The sequence below is a fragment of the Cetorhinus maximus genome, chromosome 12 (genome assembly GCF_964194155.1).
Source record: "Cetorhinus maximus chromosome 12, sCetMax3.hap1.1, whole genome shotgun sequence".
NCBI lineage: Eukaryota > Metazoa > Chordata > Chondrichthyes > Lamniformes > Cetorhinidae > Cetorhinus > Cetorhinus maximus.
Genome location: NC_135890.1, coordinates 78359789 through 78384506, shown reverse-complemented (window position 1 = coordinate 78384506; position 24718 = coordinate 78359789). Strand labels below are relative to the sequence as shown.

Genomic DNA, 24718 nt, shown 5'->3' with positions numbered 1-24718 from the left:
GAGAATGTAACTAGTAGAGTTGATGAGGGGAAGCCAGTGGATGTGGTTAATTTGGACTTTCATGAGGCTTTTGACAAAGTCCCACATAAGAGATTGGCGTGTAAAATTAAAGCGCATGGGATTGGGGGTAGTGTATTGAGATGGATAGAAAACTGGTTGGCAGACAGGAAACAACGAGTAGGAATAAACGGGTCTTTATCCGAATGGCAGGCAGTGACTAGTGGGGTACCGCAGGGATTGGTGCTGGGACCCCAGCTATTCACAATATATATTAATGATTTAGATGAGGGAACTAAATGTAATATCTCCAAATTTGCAGATGACACAAATCTGGGTAGGAGAGTGAGATGTGAGGAGGATGCAGAGATGCTTCAGTGTGATTTGGACAAGCTGAGTGAGTGGGCAAATGCATGGCAGGTGCGGTATAATGTGGATAAATGTGAGGTTATCCACTTTGGTAGCAAAAACAGGAAGGCAGATTATTATCTGAATGGCTATAAATTGAGAGAGGGGAATGTGCAACGAGACCTGGGTGTCCTCGTACACCAGTCGCTGAAGGTAAGCATGCAGGTGCAGCAGACGGTAAAGAAGGCAAATGGCATGTTGGCCTTCATAGCGAGAGGATTCGAGTACAGGAGCAGGGATGTCTTGCTGCAATTATACAGGGCCTTGGTGAGACCACACCTGGAATATTGGGCTGAATTTTTTGCCTGTCGGGTGGATGGGCCCGACCCAACCTCCGGCGGGCCAGGAGCTGATCCCCGCCGCAGAAGCGGGCCCCGCCGCCATTTTACGTGGGCAGGCCAATTAAGGCCCGCCCAGCGTGACGCCCAGCGGGAAGCGCTATGCGGGTGGGGGGGGGGGGCGGGGGGGTGGGATTCCCCAAATGCGAGAGTGCGCTCTTTCACGCATGCGCACGAAACAGCACACATCTCCCTGAGGCTAAATGGTATCTCAGGGAGATCGCTGAAAGGTTTTCAAACTTTAAAAATAGAAAAATTAAAAAGTCATTAACATGTCCCCCTCATATGACAATGTCACACGAGATGGGATATGTTAATAAATTTCACAAAAACTTTAATAAACTTTTTTAAAACCAACATGAAACCTCGTCCCGCCAGTGGATGAGGTTTCATGTTTCTTCAGAAGCCCGCCGGGGCTCCTGACCTGCCCGCCAGCCTTAAGGTTGGACAGGCAGGGCCTTTGATTGTTTTAATTATCCTGTCAATGGCCGCAATTGGCCATTGACAGGTTGGCCGGTGGACAGCTGATCGCGCTGTGCCCCCCGCCTTCCTGAATATTTAAATAGGGTGGGATGTTGTCGGGGGTTCCTCCTGACATCATCCCGCGTCATTTTCGCGTCGGTGAGCGGGCCCCATCCCCTGCTCGCCGACGGAAAAATTCAGGTGATAGGCCTGAGCTCCTCGGGCCAGCGGATGTAGATGCAGTCAATATTCTATAGTTAACTAGTGAGAATCCAATGACTAGTTGTAAATGGGTAACTTTAGTGTTATTGCATGGAAGAAGAAACAAGTGAAAAATAATTAATGAGTCAACTGTGTGTGAATGAATGGGCAACAAGTTATCATTTAATTGGGCTTTTGTCATGTGTTCTTGGAATGTGTGAGTGCGTAACATTTTAAATAACACTGGATGGATTGGCAAGTATCAACGTAACTTACAGCAGTAACTGACAGACTCAAGGATCCCGATGGCGCAGGCACTGAAGAAGTTGGTGAGGGTTTAAATGTTCTTTTCTTTAGTTGAAAGAGTAAAATTACACAATATTTTTAGTTTTGAATCAGCAAAATTTCTTCTGGACAATAGATCCAATGTTCCTGGCAAACTCAGACCCTCCTCAGGGCTGGATTAGGTTATTTGCTGTAATATTGGATAGCCAAAAACATTGACCTAAATATCTGTAAATTGAGTGAAGGTTGGCAACTTTTGAATTAACCTCCCAGTTCTGATCAAGGGAGGTTTCAGATAACATGGTGGTTGATTCTGGTAAGTTCACCTTCAAAATGCTACATGTTGGCATAAAGAACTCAAGTAACCTGAATTTTCAGGGATTATGTTCACTGTGGATATTCAATGTGTTGTGTCACAAAATGAAAGGATTCAGGCGTTCGAACAAAACAAGTTAAAATTAAGCAAAGCAACATTACAATTTTTGAAAAAAAATCCTTCACAAGGCATGTCATTGTTAATGAGATAATTTATTGCTGATTCCTAAGTGCCCCCAAGATAGTGGTGTGCTGGCATTTTGCAGGACTGCATTCTTTGTGCTGCATGTACTCTCAGTAATTTTAGGTAGGTAGTTCCAGAATTTTGACTCAGCACCGATGATCTATTTCTAAGTCTGGATGCTGTGTGATTTAGAAGAACTTGAAGGCATTGGTGTTTCCATCTGCTGACTGTTCTTGCCCTTGTAAGTGCTAGAAGTTGCAGGTTTGGGAGGTGCTGTTGAAGGAGCCTTGCTGAGTCACTGCCGTGTATCCTGTGTTTGGTACACACAGCAGCCAGGGTGCTGGAAGAAGTGAATGTTTACAGCGGTGGATGGGGTGCCAATCAAACTGTCTGCTTTGTCCTGGATGGTTGTGCTTCTTGTTGGAGCCCCACTCAGATGGACAAGTGGAGCATATATCCCATTCTGAATTATGCCTTATCGGTGGTGAAAAGGCTTTGCAGAGTCATGACTTGAGTTACTCATTACAAAATACTGTTACAATGGTGAAGTTTATATGATTATTATGTTTTAGGGCTGTATCTTTTGATTTGTAAGAGAGCTATAGTTTGGGACTTCATCTTTAAATTTAGGAATTTAGGATAAATGAGAGGGATCATGTTATCTGTGTTGGAGTCTACCTGACTGTAAAATCTGGGTGGTAGTAAGGATCAGAGGGAAGATTCAAATTTTGATACTGAAAGGGAGGTGACCAATATTTACATTTGAGGACCATCACAGCTGTAGCTATGTCCATAATCAAAAGGCTATGGCCTGAACTTTCCATTCTGAGGTCGGAGGCGCACCCGACCTGAACACTCATAAAATAGCCCAAAAAGACGTTGGGCATGCGTCCCGACGTCATCACGCACGCGCGCAATATTGAGGTCGGCAGCTGTGCGCAGGATTCGGAGCAGCACCCGCCAAGAATTAAAGAGACAATTAAGGCCATTAAAAAGTCAATTGTCAGCAATTTTACGTTGCGATGTTTAGCTCATCGCATGGGCAGAACTGGTGGGTGAATTTCACGTTTTTATCATTTCCTTATCCACGGGTGGGATAAAAAGCCCCGGGAGCAGCAGCACTTTCTCTGTCATTGCCAGTCCCTTGCTGTGTGAGAACAGAGCTGTCCCAGAGTTTCTAGGCATCTCGTTTGATTGTCCAGCTTGCCTTTCAGCATCTCAGGTCTTCTTCTTCCCTGGAAGGTTCCCCTGAGTATTGCAGCTCAGAGCTCCTTCATTTTCAAGGCACTGCTCCTCTGCATCCCATCTAATCGGGATAGTGTATTCCACTGGTGGAACTTCCTCTGAAGAGGAAGGGATGGGCAGGAGGGAGAGGAGGCCAGGTGGGCATGGGCAGCATCCCAGGGACAGATCTTTAAAGGGAGAGGCACGGGCTCAGTTGGTGCTGGGTCAGCAGGGAGGCCAAGGCAGGAGGGAACATTGAAGATGCCACTACCCAGCGGCTGGAGTGTTCAGGCAGCGCTCCAACTACCTCCAGATGTCCGAAGTCCAGTGCCACAGGAGGCTCCATCTCTCCAGGGACACAGTGACAGCAATATGTCACATGATTGGTCCAGAAATCACCTCCAACTGCATGGACGGACACCCCATGCCAGTGGCTTTGAAGGTGTCAGGAAGATATAATAATTTCCATAATGTTATTGCAATTAGGTAAACATGGTAAACATGGGGGACGTTTAGAAACATAGGCGTCATGGGAACATTTGCATTTTTAAATAAACAAGACTAGATTGTTTTCAAAAGAGAGAGTGAAATTTGTCACCCAGCCAGGTCAAGTTTAGAAAGAGTGTGTTTATTTTTCCCAAAGATTACTGGTAAAACTTAGCGCTATGAGAGATTTTTCATTCGCAGGAAGGTAAAGTCCAAAGAAATAGTGAAACGATGGCCAGGATTTCCCGGTCAGCGAGCGGGGGGGCGGGGCCCGCTCACCAACGCGGGATGATGTTGGGCGGAACTCTCGACATCACCCCGCCACATTTCAATTTTCAGGTTGGCAGGGGCTCAGCAGAATCAGCTGTGCGCTCACCGACATGTCAATGGCCAATTGAGGCCATTGACAAGGTAGTTAAAGTAATTAATGGACCTGCCCGTCCAACCTTAAGGTTGGCGGGCAGGCCAGGAGCCCTGGCGGGCGTAAGAAAAAGCATGAAACCTCATCCACAGGCGGGATGAGGTTTCATGTAGGTTTTAAAATTTTTAATAAAAGTGTCAATAATGGACATGTCCCAACTCATGTGACAGTGTCACATGAGGGGACATGTCAGGGAAATTTATCTCTTGTGTTTTTAAAATTTTTTCAGACAGGGGCCCATCTCCCTGAGGCAGCACTTAGCCTCAGGGAGTTGAGTGCGCTCTTTCGTGTGCATGTGTGAAAGAGCGCACTCTCGGCTCAGGGATCCCCACCCCCCCGCTGCACAGGGAGCGCATAGTGCTTCCTTACGGAGGTCACGCTGGGCGGGCCTTAATTGGCCTGCCCATGTAAAATGGCGGCGTACCCTGATCAGGGGTGCTGATTGGAGGAGCGCCTCCACATGCCTGCTCCTAAACTTCCCCCCACCGATGAGGGGAAAATTCTGCCCAATGTGTAATTGCATTCAAAGTGGAAAATATGTATAAAGGAGGGAAGGCAGTCTAAGATTCAACAAGTGTGAAACGCCTTCAGCCTGTATGTACCAAACTGCTGCCTCCAGGGACTGAAGCTAAGAGAACTCACTTTGAATCCTACTGTTCAGGGTATCGTTCATTTTGCCTGAGTATTTTAAAATCTATAGGCAGAAATTTGCCCTTGGTGGGTGGGTTCAGCGGGGGCAGTCGAGAAGCTGACTGCCAACCACAATTGGGACCGGGCCGCGATTTCATGCTGGTGAGCCAATTAAGGCCCGCCCAGCGTGGTAAGCGAGCGGCAGCGCTCAGCACTGTGCAGGGGGTGTGGTGGGGAGAGTGGAGGGCGAGCAGGCCGAGCGCAAATTCCATGCATGCGCCGAGTGAGTGCTTCATAATTTCTCTGAGGCATAGAGCTGCCTCAGGGAGATGAAGCATTGCCTAAAAAAGGAAATGAAGAAAATAAAAATGTAATAAAACATGTCCCCACTTGTTACTCTGTCACATGAGCAGGAACATGTTATTAGTTCAATTTTAAAACTTTAATTATATATTTATTTGCTTTTGGAAACCTTGTCTTGCCCATGGATGAGGTTTCCAAAAAAATGCAAAGGCAGCTTGGCCTTTTCGCCTGCCTGTCAGCCGTTAGGTTGGACGGGCAGTGAAAAATTTAAGTTAATTGATTACTTAATGGCCTCAACAGGTTTTTTAATTGTCGGTGGGTGCAGCATGCCCACCATCTGAACTATCGCGCGACTGCACGTTGACGTCGCCACACTCAGCCGACATCAGTGCGCTTCATTTCACGCTCGAGCGGGTCGGGCGCATGCCCGCCAAGCGAAAATTTCTGCCTAATGTGTCTGACTGTTGCCTCAATGAAAGTGTAACTGGGAGTCAGATTAAGCAGGGGATTTAGAAGTTATCATAGTAGCGCTTTGTAGATCTATGTATGTGTTTAGAGTCATTTCTTCTATTAATAAGTGTTTAATCTAGTTTTGTAAAAACCTATAAAACTTGGTGGTCTTATTACTACTGAATTCTGGGCAACATTTATACAAATTGCAAAACAAGTTGTGGCAGTTGTTTCAAGTTTCCCTTTGGGATTTGAACAACACAGCATTTACCATCAGCTGCGCCATAACAAAAACTGGGGGCACTTTGCAGGATATATTTGAAATTCCTTGATTGGTTTGGAGTTGGTAAATCTCAAGGTTATGAGTATGAGAAGCACTTTGAATTCAGGAGTTGGTGTGAGGTTTTTTGAAGTAGTGAGAATGCAATATGGTTTTGGCAGTTGCTCAGAATTGACTGGGAGTTGAAGTTATAACTTTGGATGGTTTGCAAAAGGTAACTAAAGTTAAGTTACTGGAATAGGTGGATAAATTACAATTGGGGTTACCTGCAGGGGTGAAGAAAGCAGATATCATTGAAGGTATAACACAGTATTTAAAGTTGGAGGTGATGCTTGACTCTAGTGAGTCACAGCTGAAGGTAGTGAGACTTTAGTTAGAAATGAAGAGGCTTGAATTTGAACAAGCAAAGGAAATGAAAAAAACTTCAGTTAGAGGCAGAAGAAAAAGAAAAAGGAAGAGCATTTCAAAAGGAACAAGCAGAAAGGCAGGAGAGAGAAAGAAAACAAGAAAGGGAATTAGAAATGGTGAAGTTAGAAAAGGTGGAAAGAGAAAAAGAGAGAGAGAGAGTTCCAGCTTAAAATGCAGGCAGTTAAAAAAAGATACCAGTAGGTGAAGAAGGCTTATTTCCAGACCGGAACCCAGTGGGGAGATGGTTAAATTTGTACAAGTTCTTCCAAAGTTTGAGGAAAGGGATGTTGAAATATTCTTTATTTCATTTGAGAAGATGGCTAAACAGATGAAATGGCCACAAGAAAACTGGACATTGTTGTAACAATCCAGGTTGGTGGGTAGAGCACATGAGGTATATGCTTCACTGTCAGAAGAAATGTCAGTGAACTATGATGTGGTAAAAAAGGCTATTTTGAGCACATATGAGTTGGTTCCTGAAGCATACAGGCAGAAATTTAGGAATATGAGAAAACAGCCTGGGCAAACTTATACTGAGTTTGAGAGAGTAAAACAAAGTAATTTTGACCTGTGCATACATGCATTAAAGATGGAGATAACATATGCAGCTCTTAGAGAAATAATTCTTTTGGAAGAATTTAAAGATTCAATTCCTTCGGTAGTGAGAACTCATGTGAAGCAACAGAGGGTTCAAACTGTAAGACAAGCAGCAGAGATAGCTAATGATTATGAGTTAGTTCATAGAGCTAAACCTTTTTTTGTTACCCTTTCAAATCAGAAAAGGATAGAAAGTGGGAAGGTGAAAGGAAGGTGGGTAGTTAGGGAAGAGGAGTAGGTGGAAATTTGCAGGAAGTTTTTTCTCAGAATTGAAAGGAAAGTGCTGAAGGTAGAAGTGACATTTGAAAATTGAGGTGTTTTCATTGTAATAAAATTGGACACATGAGGTCAGTGTGCTGGAAATTGCAGGGAAATCTGTTGGAATTATAGCTCTTTCCTTATTGACTAAAAACAGATCATCAGTAAAAATCAGAATGACCATGAAGGGTTGTTAGTTCCTCAGGGGTGGGAGCTAGTTAATCACCGGCTCATATTGTCCATTCATCATTTTCTGTAACTCCAGAAGGAGTAACAGGTAAGGATATATCTCACTGACGATTCTGTTGGAATTATAGGGGTACAGAAAAGCACTGGAAGTAAGAGTACTGTGGGTTCTGAGGTTCAGGCACAGGCAAAAGCAATGGTTTGTGTACAGGTAAAACAGGGAGAATCAGTGATAGGTAAAGAAGTGGGAATGTGTTCACAATTTACCCAAGAGAATTCAGCAGAGCAGGTTGCAGAAATGTTTAGAGGTTTTGTATGTGAAGGGAAAGTCTTTCCATGTGTATAGGGTGGAGTAGGTAAAGATGTTAACATTTTAAGAGACACAGGGCTAGTCAATCCTTAATCTTGTGAGATAGTGATGTTTGTTGTTCAGAGGGAGTATTGCAGGAACAGGTGTTAATAAGTGGGGTTCATGGGGATGCTAAACCTATTCCCTTGTGAAAGGTAAATTGAGAGAGTAAGTGGACAACAGGCGAAGTGACTGTTGAGTAGTGGAAAAATTGCCCATTGCAGGGGTTCAATTTATTTTAGGTAATGATATAGCTGGATCACAAATGTGGGTGATGCCTAAGGTAGCTGAGCAGCCTGCAGATTGTGTGATATCAAAACCACAGGCTCATAGTTTGAAACAAGAAAAACAGGAAGGACAGGCAGTTCAAAGGCAGGAAGAAGGCAGTGAAGTGCAAATAGCTGGCACAGTGTTTGATAACATTGTTCAGGAAGATGAGGCAGAGGACAATTCAGCTGAAGTGTTTAACTCAAGGAGGTTAGTGGAGGATAGAGGTTAGTACAAAAAAAGGATTTGCAAATACAACCTGATCAGGGTTCAAATTTCGTGTCACAACTGTTTAAGGAAGTAATGAACAGTTTGGGGATAAAACAGTTTAAGTCAACAGTTTATCATCCTGAGTCACAAGGGACTTTGGAAAGATGGCATCAAACTCTTAAAACTATGATGAGAGCGTACAGTCAGGATTATCCACAGAATTAGGATACAGGAATTCCATTCTTGTTATTTGCTATTAGGGACGCTCCTAATGCATTGACTGGTTTAGTCCTTTTGAACTAGTTTATGGTCATGAGGTAAGGGGACCACCAAAATTGATTTATGAGAAATTGGTGGGCCAAAATTCAGAAACTACTCTCCTGGATTACATATCAAACTTCAGAGAAAGATTGGATAGAGCATATGAGTTGGCTAAGGGACATTTAAAGATTTCACAGCAAGTGATGGAAGTGAAAGCAGAAAGCTATAGCTCAGAATTTTGCTGCTGAAGAGAAAGTGCTAGTTCTATTACTGTACTGGGTGACTCATTAAAGGTAAGGTTTAGTGGGCCTTACAGGATTGAAAAGAAATGAGTAAAGTAAATTATTTAATAAATACTCCAGATAGAAGAAAGAAGCAGAGGGTGTGTCATGTAAATATGCTTAAACATGTTTTGACAGGGAAGAGGACCAAAAGGAAGTGTTAGTGGTCGTAGATAATGAGAAAGAAGTAGAAATACAGGACTCTGAAATTGATTTTCCTCCAATCAAATTTAATAATGAGGGGGTACTTGAAAATATAAATGTAATATTGAATTACCTTCCATACAAGTGTCAAAGTGATTTGGAAAAGCTATTGCAGTCACACAAAGCTATTTGTGGGAATATGTTGGGGAGGACAGATGTAGCTATACATGATGGCCCGCAACTTCCATCCTCCCCAGTGTCAGATCTGGGGGGTACCCGAAAGGTGCTCTGGTGAATCCTTCTGGCAAGTCCCCAGGCATGGGTTTGCATGGCAATTGCCTAGAAGCGCTAACTTCCTCTGGACAACTGTGCTGTGCTGGGAACCATCCAGAAATGCAATTTAAATCACAAACTTCAGATGGTTCTGCCAGGATTATACCAATAGTTACCCAGAAAAATTTAGAAGAATTAAAACCCCCCAGCAACCCCCCGACGTCCGAACCCCCCCTCGACCTCGGACCCCCTTCCAACCTCCAGAAGCCCCCACCCACGGACCACCCTCCGACTTCTGGAACACCCGGCCACCGGACCCCTCCCCACTCCCCCGGCCTCCGGACCCCCCCCACCCCCTGACTTCTGGATCTCCCCTCCTGACCTCAGGACCCCGATCACCCACCGACTTCCAGACCCCCCACCCCACCATGACCTCCAGACCCACCCTGCCCCCACCCCCCACCCTCTTGATCTCTGGAAACCCTGCCACCCCCTGCGACCTATTAAAAAAGAACAATACGTTTTAATGGACATAGGAGTGTCAGAAGACATTTGATAATTTGAAAACTGTATTAACTATGGCACCAGTTTGACAGTACCCAGTTACGCCAGGCAATTTAAATTGGTCTTTGATGAAAGTGATATAGGCATTGGGGCTGCACTGTTACAAGAAGATGACACTGGAATTGAAAGCCGATTGGGTATTTTTCATGGAAGTTAAATGCAAAACAGAGGAGATATTCAATGATTGAAAAGGAGACATTGGGTTTGGTGTTAGCATTGCAGCATTTTGAAATTCATACGGCAAACAATTCATCAGAAACAATTCTTTATACAGGCCACAATCCCCTAAAGTTTCTGGACAAACTTCGAGACAGAAGTGCAAGACTATTCAACACAGTTTATTACTGCAGCCATTTAATCTACAGGTTGTTCATGTAGCTGGGTGAGAAAATCTGATTGTAGATGTTTTATCAAGAGTTTGCAGCGCAAAGGGAAAATCGGACATTTAAAACCTGGACGCTGAACTGAAATGATTTCTGTTGATACCAAAGATTTGTGTATATATTGTTATGTTAATGCATACATCTGGTAATGTAATAGTGTAAGTATATAGATAAGTGTAGGAGATGGTATAAGGTGGGCTAATAAAAATGAAGCCATCTTTTTAAATTATGACGGTTCATTTTTCAATACTGAGGGGATGTCAGGAAGATATAATAATTTCTATAGCGTTATTGGAATTTATTGTAAAATAGAGTAATAGTGAGATGTGTCTATGTGTGTGTCTCTGTGTGTGAGACTTAATTGAATTAGAGGCAGCTAGTCTGGGTGCTTTGATGTAAGAAGAGAAGTTAGGTTTGAAATGTTAATTAGGTAAACATGGGGGAAGTTTAGAAACATAGGCGTCATGGAACATTTGCATCTTTAAATAAACCAGATTAGATCGTTTTCAAAAGAGGGAGTGAAATGTGTCATCTAGCCAGGTCAAGTTTAGAAAGAGTGTGTTTATTTTTCCCAAAGATTACTGGTAAAACTTAGTGCTATGAGAGATTTTTATTATCAGGAAGGTAAAGTCCAAAGACATAGTGAAACAATGGGTATTTAAGGGGAAAATATGTATAAAGGAGGGAAGGCAGTCTAAGATTCAACAAGTGTGAAACGCCTTCAGCCTGTATGTACCAAACTGCTGCCTCCAGGGACTGAAGTTAAGAGAATTGACTTTGAATTCTACTGTTCAGGGTATTGTTCACTTTGCCTGGGTCTTTTAAAATCTATGGGCAGAATTTTCTGCCTGTCGAGCGGGCGGGCCGCACTGCCATTTTATGTGGGCGGCCAATTAAGGCCCGCCCAGCATGACATCCAGCAGGAAGCACTATGCGCCCCCTGTGCGGGCGGGGGGAGTCCCTAAAAGTGAGAGTGCGCTCTTTTGCGCATGCGCATGAAAGAGCGCACATCTCCCTGAGGCTAAGTGCAGCCTCAGCGGCTTCGCCTGGACTTTGAAAAATATTAAAAATAGAGAAAAAAAAATCCCTTACATGTCCCCTTCATGTGACAATGTCGCATGAGTTGGGACATGTTCATAATTTACAGAATAACTTTATTAAAATTTTTAAAACCCTGCATGAAACCTCATCCTGCTGCTGGATGAGGTTTCATGTTTTCTCTATTTGCCACTGGGGCTCCTGGCCTGCCCACCAACCTTAAGGTTGGACGGGCAGGTCCTTCAATTGGTTAAAGGATCCTGTCAATGGCCTCAATTGGCCATTGACAGGTCGGCGGGCCCGCAGCTGATTTTGCTGCATCCCCACTTTCCTGAAAATTTAAATGGGGCAGGATGACGTTGGGGGTTCCACCCGACGTCATCCCGTGTCATTTTATGCGTCGGCGAGCGGGCCCCACCCCCTGCTCACCAACGGCAAAATTCTGCCCTATGTGTCTTACTATTGCCTTAACGAAAGTGTGACTGGGAGTCAGATTAAGTAGGGGATTTAGGAATTATCATAGTAATAATTTGTAGATCTATGTATGTATTTAAAGTCATTTCTTCTATTAATAAATGTTTAATCTAGTTTTGTAAAAGCTATAAGACTTGGTGATCTTATTACTACTGAATTCAGGACATGCATCTCAACATTTATACAAATTGCAAAATAAGTTGCGGCAGTTGTTTCAAGTTTCCCTTTGGGATTTGAACAACTCAGCATTTACTATCAGCCATGCCATAACAAAGTCACAATGGCCTTCAATTTCTATACCCCTGGTTCTTTTCAGGGCTCAGCGGGGGATCTGTGTGGCGTTTCTCAATCAGCTGAACACAGTTGTGTCAAGCTCATGACTGATGCTATCTTTAGACACAGATCACCTGTGACGACAGGACACAGATTCTCCAAGTTTGTGCCCGTTACCCTGGGAGCTCACACGATGCTTACGTCTTGCGGCATTCACAGGCACCAAGGCTGTTTGTAGCTCCTGCACGAGTAGTTGGATGGCTTCTGGTTGACTAGGGCTATCCCTTGAAGAGGCGGCTGATGACTCCACTCCGTCACCCAAGAACTGAGACCGAGGAGAGATACAACAGGAGTCATGCCTCCACAAGGGTGTTAGAGGAGAGGGCCATTGGGCCTCTGAAGATGTCTTCAGATGTCTGGACTGGTCAAGGTGAGCATTGCAGTATCTTCCAGAGTGTGTCTCCCTCATAGTCATCGCACACTGCACCCTGCACAACCTGGCTCTGGCAAGACAGGACCCACTGGAGGCTGAGGAAAGTGAGGCAACTCCACAGGCTACAGAGGATGACTCAAGTGATGGCTCAGAGGAAGAGCCTGGGGAGGCACAGGATGAGGACCTCGAGGCAGAGGACAGGAACATTCATGGAGGCAGGGACACCAGGTATGCTTTGATCCAGTGAACCTTCAGCCAGGTATCCAAGACATCGATGCCTTGTCAAGCCAGTGGCATTGTTTCCTTTGCTAACAATCAATAAATGAGAACCCAACACTTAACGCCGGCACCACACAACGCCATGCTTTTACAAGCCTGTGCTGCATCTGGCACCTATTCAAACCATCCAGCCAGCTCAGCCCATTTAAGTAAGATAAATGTTTATGGTTCTTAATATGAACAAACAAAGAATAAACAAAGTGTCCATCACACAAGAGTTAAAAAAAATGCAGAAAATTCACCTGTGACATGCCCCTGTTGTGCTCAAGGTACCTTCAACTTATGTTTGTGGGTGCTGCGTCTTGGCGCCCGCCCCCACTGACAGTGGAGTTGGAGGCAGCTGCTGACTCTGTTGTCCTGGTGGCCCTGATGATCTTGGCGGGTGTCCTCTGGCCGCTGGAGCCTGAGTAGGCTCCTCCTGGGAGGGTGCATCCAGCCCCATTGCTGGGCACTCCTCAGTCATCGCAGCATCATCAGATGTAGTAGACACTGGCAGAGGGGCAGAGGAGCTGGTGCCCTCGTCCAGAGCGCCTTGAGAGAAGCCCATAGAGACGACAGGCAGCTCGTCTGCCAGCCTGAGGTATGTTTGCACCTCCCTGCTCACCATTGATAGACGGGGACCTAGCAGGGAGACTAGGTGCCTCGTCCATCTCTTACACTGCCAGTGACCTCCAGAGGTTGCTGCCTGTGTGAGGGTTTGCAGGTCCGAGTGCAACCCCAGGAAACCCTGGATCTGCTCCTGAAGCTGCCTCTTGATGAGAGTCGCTACTCTCTCAATGGAGGAGGCTGCGTGCTCGGTGTTAAGGGTCAACGCAGAACTCATGCTCCGCATGGACTCCTCCATGACGGAGACCATGGCACGCAGACCCTCATGGATCTCTGCCAGTTCTCCCCATGCATCCTGCTGGACTTCCAGCATCTGCCACCTGATGGACGACTCCAGAGGCTCATCATCTGCCTCAGATGCAGCATGGTCCTGGTCTCTAGCTGTGATCCCACTGTCAGCTCTCTGAGACCCTCTGCCTCTGCCAGCTCCTCATGTGAGTTTGATGTGCTCTCACCACTGTGCATTACCCGGGGAGCCGAATACCTAATGCCCACCAACGTGTAAGTATCTGCGCTGGTGCCTGGTTCTGAGAGACAGTGTGACACTGGTGCGGGTGTGCTGTTTTCCCCAGAGCTCAGTGAGAGGTCCTCATGGTCACCAGTGTCTCCTGCGGATGGTGCATCTGAGAGGAGGAAGGCAAAAGATCAATACATTCAATCATCAAAGTCACTATGCCTGGGCGGGCTGAGGAGACAGTGGAGACCTGCTGCATGGCGTCATCTGCATTGGAGCTTCAATGGGCTCTCTGGCTACGACAGTTCAGTTTCTGGCGAGAGGAGCCCATTATGTTTCCAGTGCCCACCGCTCACACATCTGTCACCTGTACTCTTACCTTCATCCGAGACCCCCACCTCACCGTGACTGGGGGAGTGAGCTGGCCCGTGGTATTCAAGCTCCGGTACATCACTCTCGTGCTTCATGAGAAAGTACAGATTTGGCACTTCTCCACCTGTTCTGCAGCACTCCACAGCATTATGACTACTCTTCCCCTGACAGGGAAAAATAGCCTCACTATTGCTTCGTCTCCCTGAAGTTCTTTCCTGGTTCCCATCCGGGCATCAGGCAGACTGTGTAACTGTGGCACATCTCACTCTGCAATGCACTGAGGCCAGTTGTGCTGACATCCCAGCCTTGCAGGGCAGGTTTCAGTGCCATTTGCAGACATACTCTTAGACAGTTGAACATTCCAAGCAATGGGCACCTGACTAAAGTTCTCTCACTGGCCCATTCCATTTCTGCGCTTACCCTTGCTGATCGCAGCAGATCATTGAACCTCTTGTGGCACTAAAGCCACATGCAGCGCACCACATCATGCCCGCTAACCTGGGGCGGGATCCTCTGTCCAGACCTTCTTGGTCAGGTGGGGCGGCCTTCTCTTGCCATCTCTGGGCATTAAAACGTGCCGCCTGGCACTGACCTCCTTCACAAGCACTCCCAGGCACTCATCTGAGAAACTGGGGGGGAGGGCAGTGTGCCCACCCAAGTTGCCCTCCTGCATTCCATGACTTCCAGATGCAGAGGCCATGTCTGTACACCAGGACACTTCTTGAGCAGCCTCCCGACAGCTCCCTCAGCCTCTCCCACAACTCCTGGCAGCCTTCAGGGAGCTGCCTCTTTTGTTTTTCGAATACCTTGCCGGGTCCCCGTTGGACCTGGCACCCGATGCGTTCCTGCCCCCGCGCATGGAGGACACATGTGGCAGTCGTGTTTCACGCTGGGCCTTAATTGGCCACCCTGCGTAAGATCACATTCACAGCGCAATCTTGGCTGGGAGCAGGTTTTACATCCGCTTCTGGCCGTGCCGACCTCTGGCGCAACCCGAGGGTAAAATTTAGGCCTATGAATCTCCTGAGACCCATTTCCTTGTTGCAATGGGGAAGGGGATAGGGGAAGCCTATGAACCCAGGAATGTCATAGGCAGAGACAGTTGTAGCTCTATTCTTATGTAGATTGCAGCTCACTGAAAGCCAGGGGGGAAACTGAAAGTCAGGGGGAAAAAAGAAATTGAGCAGAGAAGATGCTAAGTTCACCAAATGGATGTGGGTGAGTGCTTGCGCTCCTTTTGAAGACATAGTTCATGGAAGGAAAAGGGGCTAGAAGATTGCCTAGCTTAGAGCTTGGGGAAGAAATCTACAGTAACCCTCAAAGTGAAAGGCAGTTAGCTTGGGAACAGACAGGGAGAAAGCAGTCTGCTTCTGTCCAAAGCCAGGACAAGGAGCATGGAGACCATGAGGAACCAGGTGTGTTCCTGATGTTCACATCACTAAGCAAAAAGGCAGTGAGGCCCATGTTTGAGCTTGGGAGTCCAGTTTTGAGGTCTTGAAGAATAGCCTGAGGATCACCTAGCCAGATGCTAGTGGACGGATCCCAAGAAACCTCATACAATAGAGACTACCTGGAACACTGAGGAGAAAGCAAGGTGAATTTCTGAGAGTGGTGGCAGACCTTGGGTTGGTCCCAGAAGAAGTGAATGTACCAACAAGATTCTTGTAAAGTGTAAGGGAACTCTTGGGCAGAACAAAAAATAGAACTATATTTATAGCATAGTGTTAAATTGGTAGTGCTTGCTTTAATTCTTTTTAGACAGTAAAGTTTGTTTTAGTTTAAAACTGTGAAATCTTGTGGCATAGCTCTTTCAGTTAACCACTGGGTATTTGAATTTTTCTTTAAACGTTAACAGTCTCCACAGAGATCATAACAATACCCAGCCTTTGAACTGTTCTGGTAGCCACAGTTTATATGTGGCTGGTCCAGTTGAGTTTTTGGTTGATGATGACCCCCAGGATTTTTAATGGCTGGGGATTGTAATGTCATTAAATGTCAAGGGGAGGTGCATAGACTCTCTTTTCAGCTTTGGGTGAATTGGTAGCACTCTCACCTCAGTCAGTAGGTTGTGAGTTCAAGTCCCACTTCATGGGCTGGATTTTATGGGACACCATGGTCCCTGCCCTGCCAGCTGAAAAGTTTTTGGGGAGTCTGCCCAGAAAAGAAATGGCTGTCCTCCTGTCATTTAACAGCCAATTGCGCATTAATAGGCTGGAGGCAGGATTTCCTCATCCCAGGGGCAGGAAGCCCAGCCTTTGAGAGCAGCCAGCCAATCGGATGGCCAGCAGCTCTCTCCCAGCAGTGGCCACTGCTCCTGCTTGGCAATCCCCAATGTAGATCATCGCTTAACCGGACACCAAAGGAAGTGAGGGGGGCTTGGAATTTTGCCAGTGTCAGGCTGGCAGGCCCCGGTGAGAGGTGTGAGGAGGGTGGGCAGCTGGGTTTGAGAGGCCATGGGGTGCGGGTAAAGGGGGAAGTGTGATCTTGAAGGTTGGGAGAGAGCCTCTGGTGGGCACAGGGGACCTGCAAAGGAGGTTCCACCACCTCTGTTGTCCGGCACCAGCCTGTGCAGCTAAAGGTGCCGGACTTTCCATGTGGCATAGGCCTCCCTCTGCCGTGGGTAGAATAGTGGCGGGGGTGGAATGAGGTCCTTAAGTTTCCACTAATTAGCCACTTAAGGGCCTCAGTAGGCTCAAGTGTGGGTGAGCCACCTAATGCCTTCCTGTAAAATTTCATGCAGGTTGGGGCTAGGCGGTAGGTGGTGGGGAGGCCATGCACTGGGTTTTATAAGTGCCCCACCTTCAAATCCGCTGGCAGGGAAGTGTAAAATCCAGCCCCATTGGACTTCAGCACAAAAATCAAATTTCTACTTACTAGTACTGAAGAATGCTGCCCCATTGGAGGTGGTGTCTTTCGGATGAGATGTCAAACCGAGGCATTGCCTGCCTTCTCAGATGGACGTAAAAGATCCCTTTGTATTATTTTGATGAAGGGCAGGCGTGTCATCCCTGGTATATTAGTCAATATTTAACCCTCAATCAACATCAGAATTTTGGGCATTTGTTGTTTGTGGGAGCTTGCTGTGTGCAAATTGGCTGCCACGGTAACTACACTTCCTAAGTACTTCATTGACTAAAGTACTTTGGGACAGTCTTTGGTTGTGAACAGTGGCATATAAATGCAAATGTTTCTTTCTTTTATTGGAAATTGTCATTGCCTAGAACCTGCCTGGTGGGAATGTTACTTGCCACGTATCAGCCCAAGCCTGAGTGTCGTCTAGATCTCACTTCATGCAGGCATGAATGGCTCCATTATCTCAGGAGTTGCAGATGGTACCGAACACTGTGCCATCATCAGTGAGCATCCCCACTTCTGACCACATGTTGACAAGAATGTCACTGATAAAGCAGCTGAAGATGGTTGGGCCTAAGACACTACCCTGAGGAACTCCTGCAGTGATGTCTTAAGGCTGAGATGATTGCCCTCCAACAACCACAATCATCTTTCTCTGTGCTAGGAACAAATCCACTCAGCGATGGATTTACCCCCAATTCCTATTGACTTCAAGTTTGCTAGGGCCCCTTGGTCAAACGCTGTCCTGATCAAGGACAGTCACTCTCACCTCCCTGAACAATCTGAAAACCAGAGATTCTGTAAATCTAAAGCAAGAACAGGTTATACTGGAAGTGCTGGGGCTTTTTCTACATTGAGCACTTGGCACTTCATAACATTCAAGGCTATGGGCCAAGTGCTGGTAAATGGGATTAAGTAGGTAGGTCAGGTGTTCTCACGTGTCGGTGCAGACTCGATGGGCTGAAGGGCCTCTTCTACACTGTGTGATTCTGTGATTCTGTAAAGGCACTATTTAAATGCAATTTGTTGTTATTGGATCTGCTTGTGTTGTATGTTTTGTTAGGTTTCAGCCAAGACTAGGTTAGCTGAGAGAAATAGTAGCAACTTACTACCTGAGGTGTGGGCTTTGATACTGTGATTTGACAGGAAGGAGATGATAATGGTCTCAATAGTTACTGAGCCGTTGCTTCTCATCTCTGGCCTCTTAAACCTAGTTTTGTGATCCCAGCAAACTCTGAGCTGGGAGTTGCATGCTTTCTAGGTCAACCTAGACCCATAAGGATGGGTTTGCTGAGATCATTATCCCCACATTTATGAGATTAGTTTAATTTAATAATTAGCATACACTCTCATTCGGATATATGAACATACATATGAACGAACATACGAATTAGGAACAGGAGTAGGCCACTTGGTCCCTCGAGCCTCCTCTGCCATTCAATAAGATCATGGCTGATCTGATTGTAACCTCAACCCACATTCCTGCCTACCCCCGATAACCTTTCACCCCTTGTTAATCAAGAATCTATCTAGCTCTGCCTTAAAAATATTCAAAGGCTCTGCTTCCACCTCCTTTTGAGGAAGTGAGTTCCAAAGACTCACTACCCTCTGAGAGAAAAAAATTCCCCTCATCTGTCTAAAAAGAGTGACCCCTTATTTTTAAACAGTAACCCATAGTTCTGGATGCTACCACAAGAGGAAACATACTCTCTACATCCACCCTGTCAAGACCCCTAAGGATTATAAAGGTTTCAATCAAGTAACCTTTTACTCTTCTAAATTCAGGTGGATACAACAAGTCTTACCTGTCCAACCTTTCCTCATAAGGCAGCCTGTTCATTCCTGGTATTAGTCTAGTAAACCTTCTCTGAACTGCTTCCAAAGCATTTACGTCTTTCCTTAAATACGGTGACTAATACTGTACACAGTACTCCAGATGTGGTCTCACTAGTGCTCTGTATAAATGAAGCATAACCTCCCTACTTTTGTAATCAATTCCCCAAATAATAAATGATAACATTCTATTAGCTTTCCTAATTACTTGCTGTACTTGTATACTAGCCTTTTGTAATTCATACACTAGCACATCCAGATCCCTCTGAATCTCAGAGCTCTGCAATCTCTCACCATTTAGATAACAAGCTTCTTTTTTATTCTTCCTGCCAAAATGAACAATTTCACATTTGCCCACACTATACTACATTTGCCAGATCGTTGCCCACTCACTTAACCTATCTATGTTACTTTGTAGCCTCCTTGTGTCTTTTTCACAATTTACTTTCCTACCTATCTTTGTGTCGTCAGCAAATTTAGCGATCATTCCTTTGGTCCTTTCATTCAAGTCATTTATATAAACTGTAAAAAGTTGAGGCCCCAGCATTGATCCCTGTGGCACACCACTTGTCACATCCTGCCAACCAGATAAAGACCCATTTATGCCAACTCTCTGCTTCCTGTTAGCTAGCCAATCTTCTATCCATGCCAATATGTTACCCCCTACACCATGAGCTTTTATTTTCTGCAATAACCTTTGATGTGATGCTTTGTCAAGTGCCTTCTGGAAATCTAAGTACAATACGTCCACTGGTTCCCTTTCCCAATCTATGTCATCCTGTAGCCCTGTCTCTGTAATGGCTATCAGATTGTACTTATTTATTTCTATTTGTGCTATCAGTTCATCTGTTTTGTTTCAAATACTATGTGTGTTTAGATACAGAGCCTTTAGTTTTGTCCTTTTATTATTTTTGTAGCGTCTAACCTTATCTGTTGATTTACTCTTAGATTTGTACTCTCTGTCCCTTCCTGTCACGGTCTGTTTATCATTTCCCATATTAATACCTTTCTCTCTTGCCTTGTCTCTACTGTTCAGTTTACTACATCTTCCCAAATTTTATCCCTTGCCCCTACTGTTCAGTTTAAAACCCTCTCTAAACACCTTGTGCTGGTAACACACCTAAAATGGGCAATGGGTAAATCTCGCCAGCAACTCAAATTTAAAAGAATATGTGTATTTAAGGTAAGTGGCTGCAAATGAGGGCAATAACAAAGTGCCAGGCAAGATAAAAGGAAGCACAAAGTGAATGCATGAAATAGAATCTGTGTTGGTGTGGCAATCAATGCCCAGCAAAATATACATGCTCCTGTACAAGATGGCTGCAAGGAGGTTTGTACTGCTTGTCACTTCAGGGCAACACCTGCAATGGCCTGAAATATACTTAGCCTGTCAAGAGGTATAGCCAGGTTTAACAGTCTGTTCAGTACATGGGTATTTATATCCTCTTAGGAACCTTGGTATCTGGGAAATGTGGGGTGCTCTGTTGAGTTGTTGACTCATCACGGGAAAAGTAACAATTGTATTGACCCCGGAATTCCACAGGAGCTCTCCTCAGTTCCCATTGTAACTCCGGCTGAAAATAGTCATTAATGCCATTTCCCTGCCAACGCTGCCAATCTGGCACCAGTTTTCTGAACTAAGGGTAACATACATTTGCCAAGCAGACTCTCCCTCACAGCCTCTGCCAGACAGTTTGGGAGTTTGGGGGGCTTGGGGAGTGTGGTGTTGGCATTGGTTAACTGTGTCAGATGGCCTCTGCTGCTGCTTTAAATTCCTTTTCTCTTTTGGCTAAGCATGATTCAGGACATTGGCTTTTTTGGCGAAATAATTTTAAAGGTCCCTGAGCTATTCCGAGCAACACTGGACATCAATATGCAGATTTTCCTGGTATTCAAACCAATCTGCCATCAATGTTATAGTGGGAGATTGGGAGAGCCCCTGTGGAATTTCTGGCTGTGGCCCCTTTGTCTCACTTCATGCATTGATGGATTTTCGATGATTTCGTATCAGTCACTTGGACTGGCTGAGTTTTGAAAAGACTTAATGCCATTGTGACCTTCATGCTGTTTCTGAGCAACTGCATTGCAATGTGAAAGACTCTCCAGCAAGACAAGGCTCCTCTGAGATAACTAGAAGGGATTACTTGGCCAAGTATGTAGATCATGGGGTGAAAACAGATATGTGTATTTGACGCTTGAAGTGCAGTCAATTTTGCCTTTCTTTCTCCTTCAAGAAATTTTCTTCCTCCTCCAAATCTAGGGCTGCAATTTATCCCTATCCTCCACCATCCACCCTCACTGCCTCAAAGGATTTACCATCTTGCCCATTTTGGTTTCTGCAAGCAAAATAGCAGCTGGAAGATAGACTGTTAAAATAAGCAAAGTTTAAAATAAGTGCCTTGCAATGAAAAAAAAATCAAGCATGATCAGCGCCAAAGAAGTCAGTCAAAATAATGTAATAACCAAAAAACAAATAAACATTTGTCCAAAATTGACAAATGATACTTATCGTTAATAAGCCACAGTCCAGTGTACAAATTGGCTGCCATATCTGCCTGCATTAAAATAATAACTACCCTTCAAAAAATGGCTCTGAAGCACTTTGGGATACCGTGAGAATGTGAAATGTCCTATGTGTGTGCAGGCTTTTTTTTCTTTCAATATAAGTAAGCCTTGCTGGAAAATAATCATTTCTATTTCCTTTGTACATTTGTAGCTGCAGATCAGATGTCTCCTCCTGTCTATCTTCGCTACCTCTATTGGTGGCACCTTCCAATATGGGTTTAACCTGTCAATCATCAATGCACCAACAACTGTGAGTCTAGACCAATGGTCAACTTGAAAAGGCCAATTGTTTCTGTACTTGTAAAGGCAAAATTAAAACTAAATCCATATTTTCTTTTTATACTCAAAATGACAGTTCATCCAAAACTTTTTGAATGAGACCTGGACTGAACGCTATGGCATGCACCTGGAGAGCTGGGTCATCACACTGCTCTGGAGTTTTATTGTAGTCGCTTATGCTATTGGAGGATTGGTTGGGTCGCTTATTGCTGGACCCATGGCCATAAAGCTTGGAAGGTACGAACTACAGGGGGAATGTTAGGGTTAAATCCCAACAATTAGACTATTTACTGCCAAGAAATGGTATATCTGGGTCAAGATTTGCATAAAATGCAGGTTAAAAAAAGGTCAATAATGAGTTGGCAGTGTGGTTTTCAGCTCTCGCATTTTAATTTCCATTGACGTCAACAGAAAGGAAAATTGGGTAGGGTGTCAAGTGGCAACCAATCAATATCACCCAATCCAAACCATCATCCAAAGTGAAATGAACACTTTGCAACCTTACCCCTTACAACCTGTCTAATCATTGTCCAACAATTCAATGCACACTGAGCACAAACAGTTTTTATATAAAATTCTTGTCTATGGGGTTTCAATGAAGTGTCACCTTTTCAAAAATTCAGAAAGCCATTGTAATCAATGGGTGGAATCATCCCAGATTTGCACTAAGTGAGGGAGTGAGTATGAGAAAAGACATTTTACACGCTGGACTCAATGGCAGATTTTCACGCTGTACTGTCCCCTTCTCAGCTTGTCCCACCTCATTAATAATGCATTCACAGGAAACACTCTGGATCTCTGGCGGGTAGGCTTAGATTTGCCCGCCATGCCGTGACCTCAGTGCTTCCTCACTCTGGGCGCCATATTTAGACTTCATGTCTACAGACCAGGATTGCTCCAGGTGGCAGATAACCCCAAAAGCAAGGAAGACAGCAGCCCCCAAATTTAATGACACCTCTCTGGGATGCCTGCTGGAAGTAGTGGAAGGCCACCACAATGCCCTCTACCCCTATTTGGCCACAGGAGGTCCACCAGAGTCACCAATCTGGCCTGGGAGGCAGTGGCGGTCAGCACCACCGGAGGACAGTGGAGGTCAGCCATCTAGTGCAGGAAGAGGATGAATGCTCTCATCCATTCCACCAGGGTAAGTCAACCACCTCATCACTCTCAACTCACACACTCCCAAACTCATCACACATTCATAGGGATCTCACACCTCAAGAGACAATACCACTAACTCTCACACACACCCTCACATCTCCATCAGGCTCATATCCTCTCGAGCTCACATTCTCATCCTGTCCATGGCTCCACTCACCACACAAACATTCCCCACAGTGCCATGTGTCCTGCTCACACTCTCTCCATCTGTTTTCATGTAGGAGAAGCTGGCTCACAACAGCAGGAAGAGGTCCCAGACCGGGGGTGGTGTGGCCCACATTAGGCCCCTCGTTCACTTTGAGGAGTGTGCCATCATGCTGACTGGTGAGGATGTGGGCCGTGCCTGTGGTGACGGTAAGGTCAGTGGTAAACACCCACGTGAGGATCCTACACCACATCATCCCTCTCTCAACACAACTGTGAGTGCCCTCTCTCCTGCTTTTGACTGTGCTGCCATGCACTAATTATCTCTACTTTGGTTCACAGGGAGCTCTGCCAAGGGACCGACACCCTAAGCCAGCCAGTCCCTTCACTCTATCCAGGTCTTCACCTCCAGCGAAGAGGACATCTCCTCCATTGAAAAGCTGGAAGTAAGCAGCCTGGAAGACCCATCACAGCGCTTACCCACACCCTGCACCAGTACAGAGACACACACTTTGGTGGGACCTAGATCTAGAGCAGGCTTAGGTTCACAATCTGGCGGTCACTGCACAGACATGTGTCCACAGCAGGAAGAAACAGGTTCAGCCGAGCTCCCCGGCACTTGGAATAGGCATCTGTGAGGTGCGAGTCAGAAGCCTGTGGATTCGGCCTTCCAATTCATCATGGAGAGTCAGCAGAAGGCGGGGGAACATCACATAGAGCTGTTGGAAGCCCTCAGCAGAGTGGCACGTGAGTTGGGGGAGTCCGTTTGCCTGCTCTCTGATGAAGTGGTGCCCACATTTGCATGCATGGAGATCTCCTTGGAAAGGATGGCAGACGTTATTGAGACCCTGGTCCAGCAAAACGCGGAGGTGTGTGCAGACCTGCACTCCATTGCGGTAGCCATGGTTGAGTTCCTGCAGTGGCAACACCAGAAGGAAACAGGGCACCTCGACATCCCTCCAGGTGCTCCTTCCCCTCAAGGAGTCAGAACAGGGCCCTTGGGCACCCAAAGGGAAGAGGAGTGGCAGCTGGACACTCCTGGATCATCCACTCAGGAATCTCAGAGGCTATCTGCTTCCTCCGAGTCCCATTTGCCTGTGACCCCCTCAACCTTGTCCTCTGTCACCATGGAGGGAATAGCTGGCCCACAGGAGGACAGCGAAAGCAAGCCGGGGCTCTAAAAGCCTCGGCTCTCCAGAGGATGCATGTCATCAGAGGCAACAGGGCCAAACATTACGCTGGCTGTCTCCACCCCTGCTGCGGATTACAGGGCAGCATCTAGAAGCGATAGGCTTAGAAAAGTTAAGAAATTCTGATCACAAGTGGTTGTATAAGTGAGTTTATATTGTCAGTTTATAATCAGAAAATATATTCACTTTCACTGAATAATGTGTATGTTGTCTTTCAGCTTCATTGACAGGCTTTGCGAGTCCTCCCACTGCATCCCCTCCCCCACTAGCAGTTCAGCTGCACACAGCTGGACCATGAGTGATCCTGGAGGGAGAAGTGCGTGTGTGGCAGGGCATTTCAGAGTCTCATGCAAGCACACTCCCACGCACACGGAGCCTTCATCCATCACACTCATCTTACTGTCCTGAGCATTTTCAATGCTGCCTGCTGTGGTTCTCCTTCAGTTGTCCATCTGAGCTGACCTGAGCTGACCTGCACTGATCACAATCCCATGCAGCACCTGTGCCCACCAAACACGAGGCTCCACTCACTTGCTATTTTGACAGCCATGGCCATGGTCAAATACATTGTCAGCTCCCCTGTCCTTTCCCCTCCCCCA

At 45.8% G+C, this 24718-nt stretch overlaps 1 protein-coding gene and 1 non-coding gene across 2 annotated transcripts in view; one reads left to right on the top strand and one right to left on the bottom strand.

The window, feature by feature from the left end:
• The first annotated feature begins 1636 nt into the window (after positions 1 to 1636).
• LOC144687609 (solute carrier family 2, facilitated glucose transporter member 11-like) overlaps positions 1637 to 24718 on the top strand; it is a 76428-nt gene continuing 53346 nt past the window's right edge. Inside the window, exons 1-3 of the mRNA XM_078553956.1 lie at positions 1637 to 1735; positions 21497 to 21595; positions 21701 to 21861. Of these exons, the coding sequence (XP_078410082.1) occupies positions 1712 to 1735; positions 21497 to 21595; positions 21701 to 21861 (284 nt within the window). The 5' untranslated portion in view covers positions 1637 to 1711. The remainder of the gene's footprint in view (positions 1736 to 21496; positions 21596 to 21700; positions 21862 to 24718) is intronic.
• On the bottom strand, positions 7418 to 7547 carry LOC144688156 (U8 small nucleolar RNA). The gene has a single exon (XR_013578357.1). It is a non-coding gene; the product is annotated as a U8 small nucleolar RNA (small nucleolar RNA).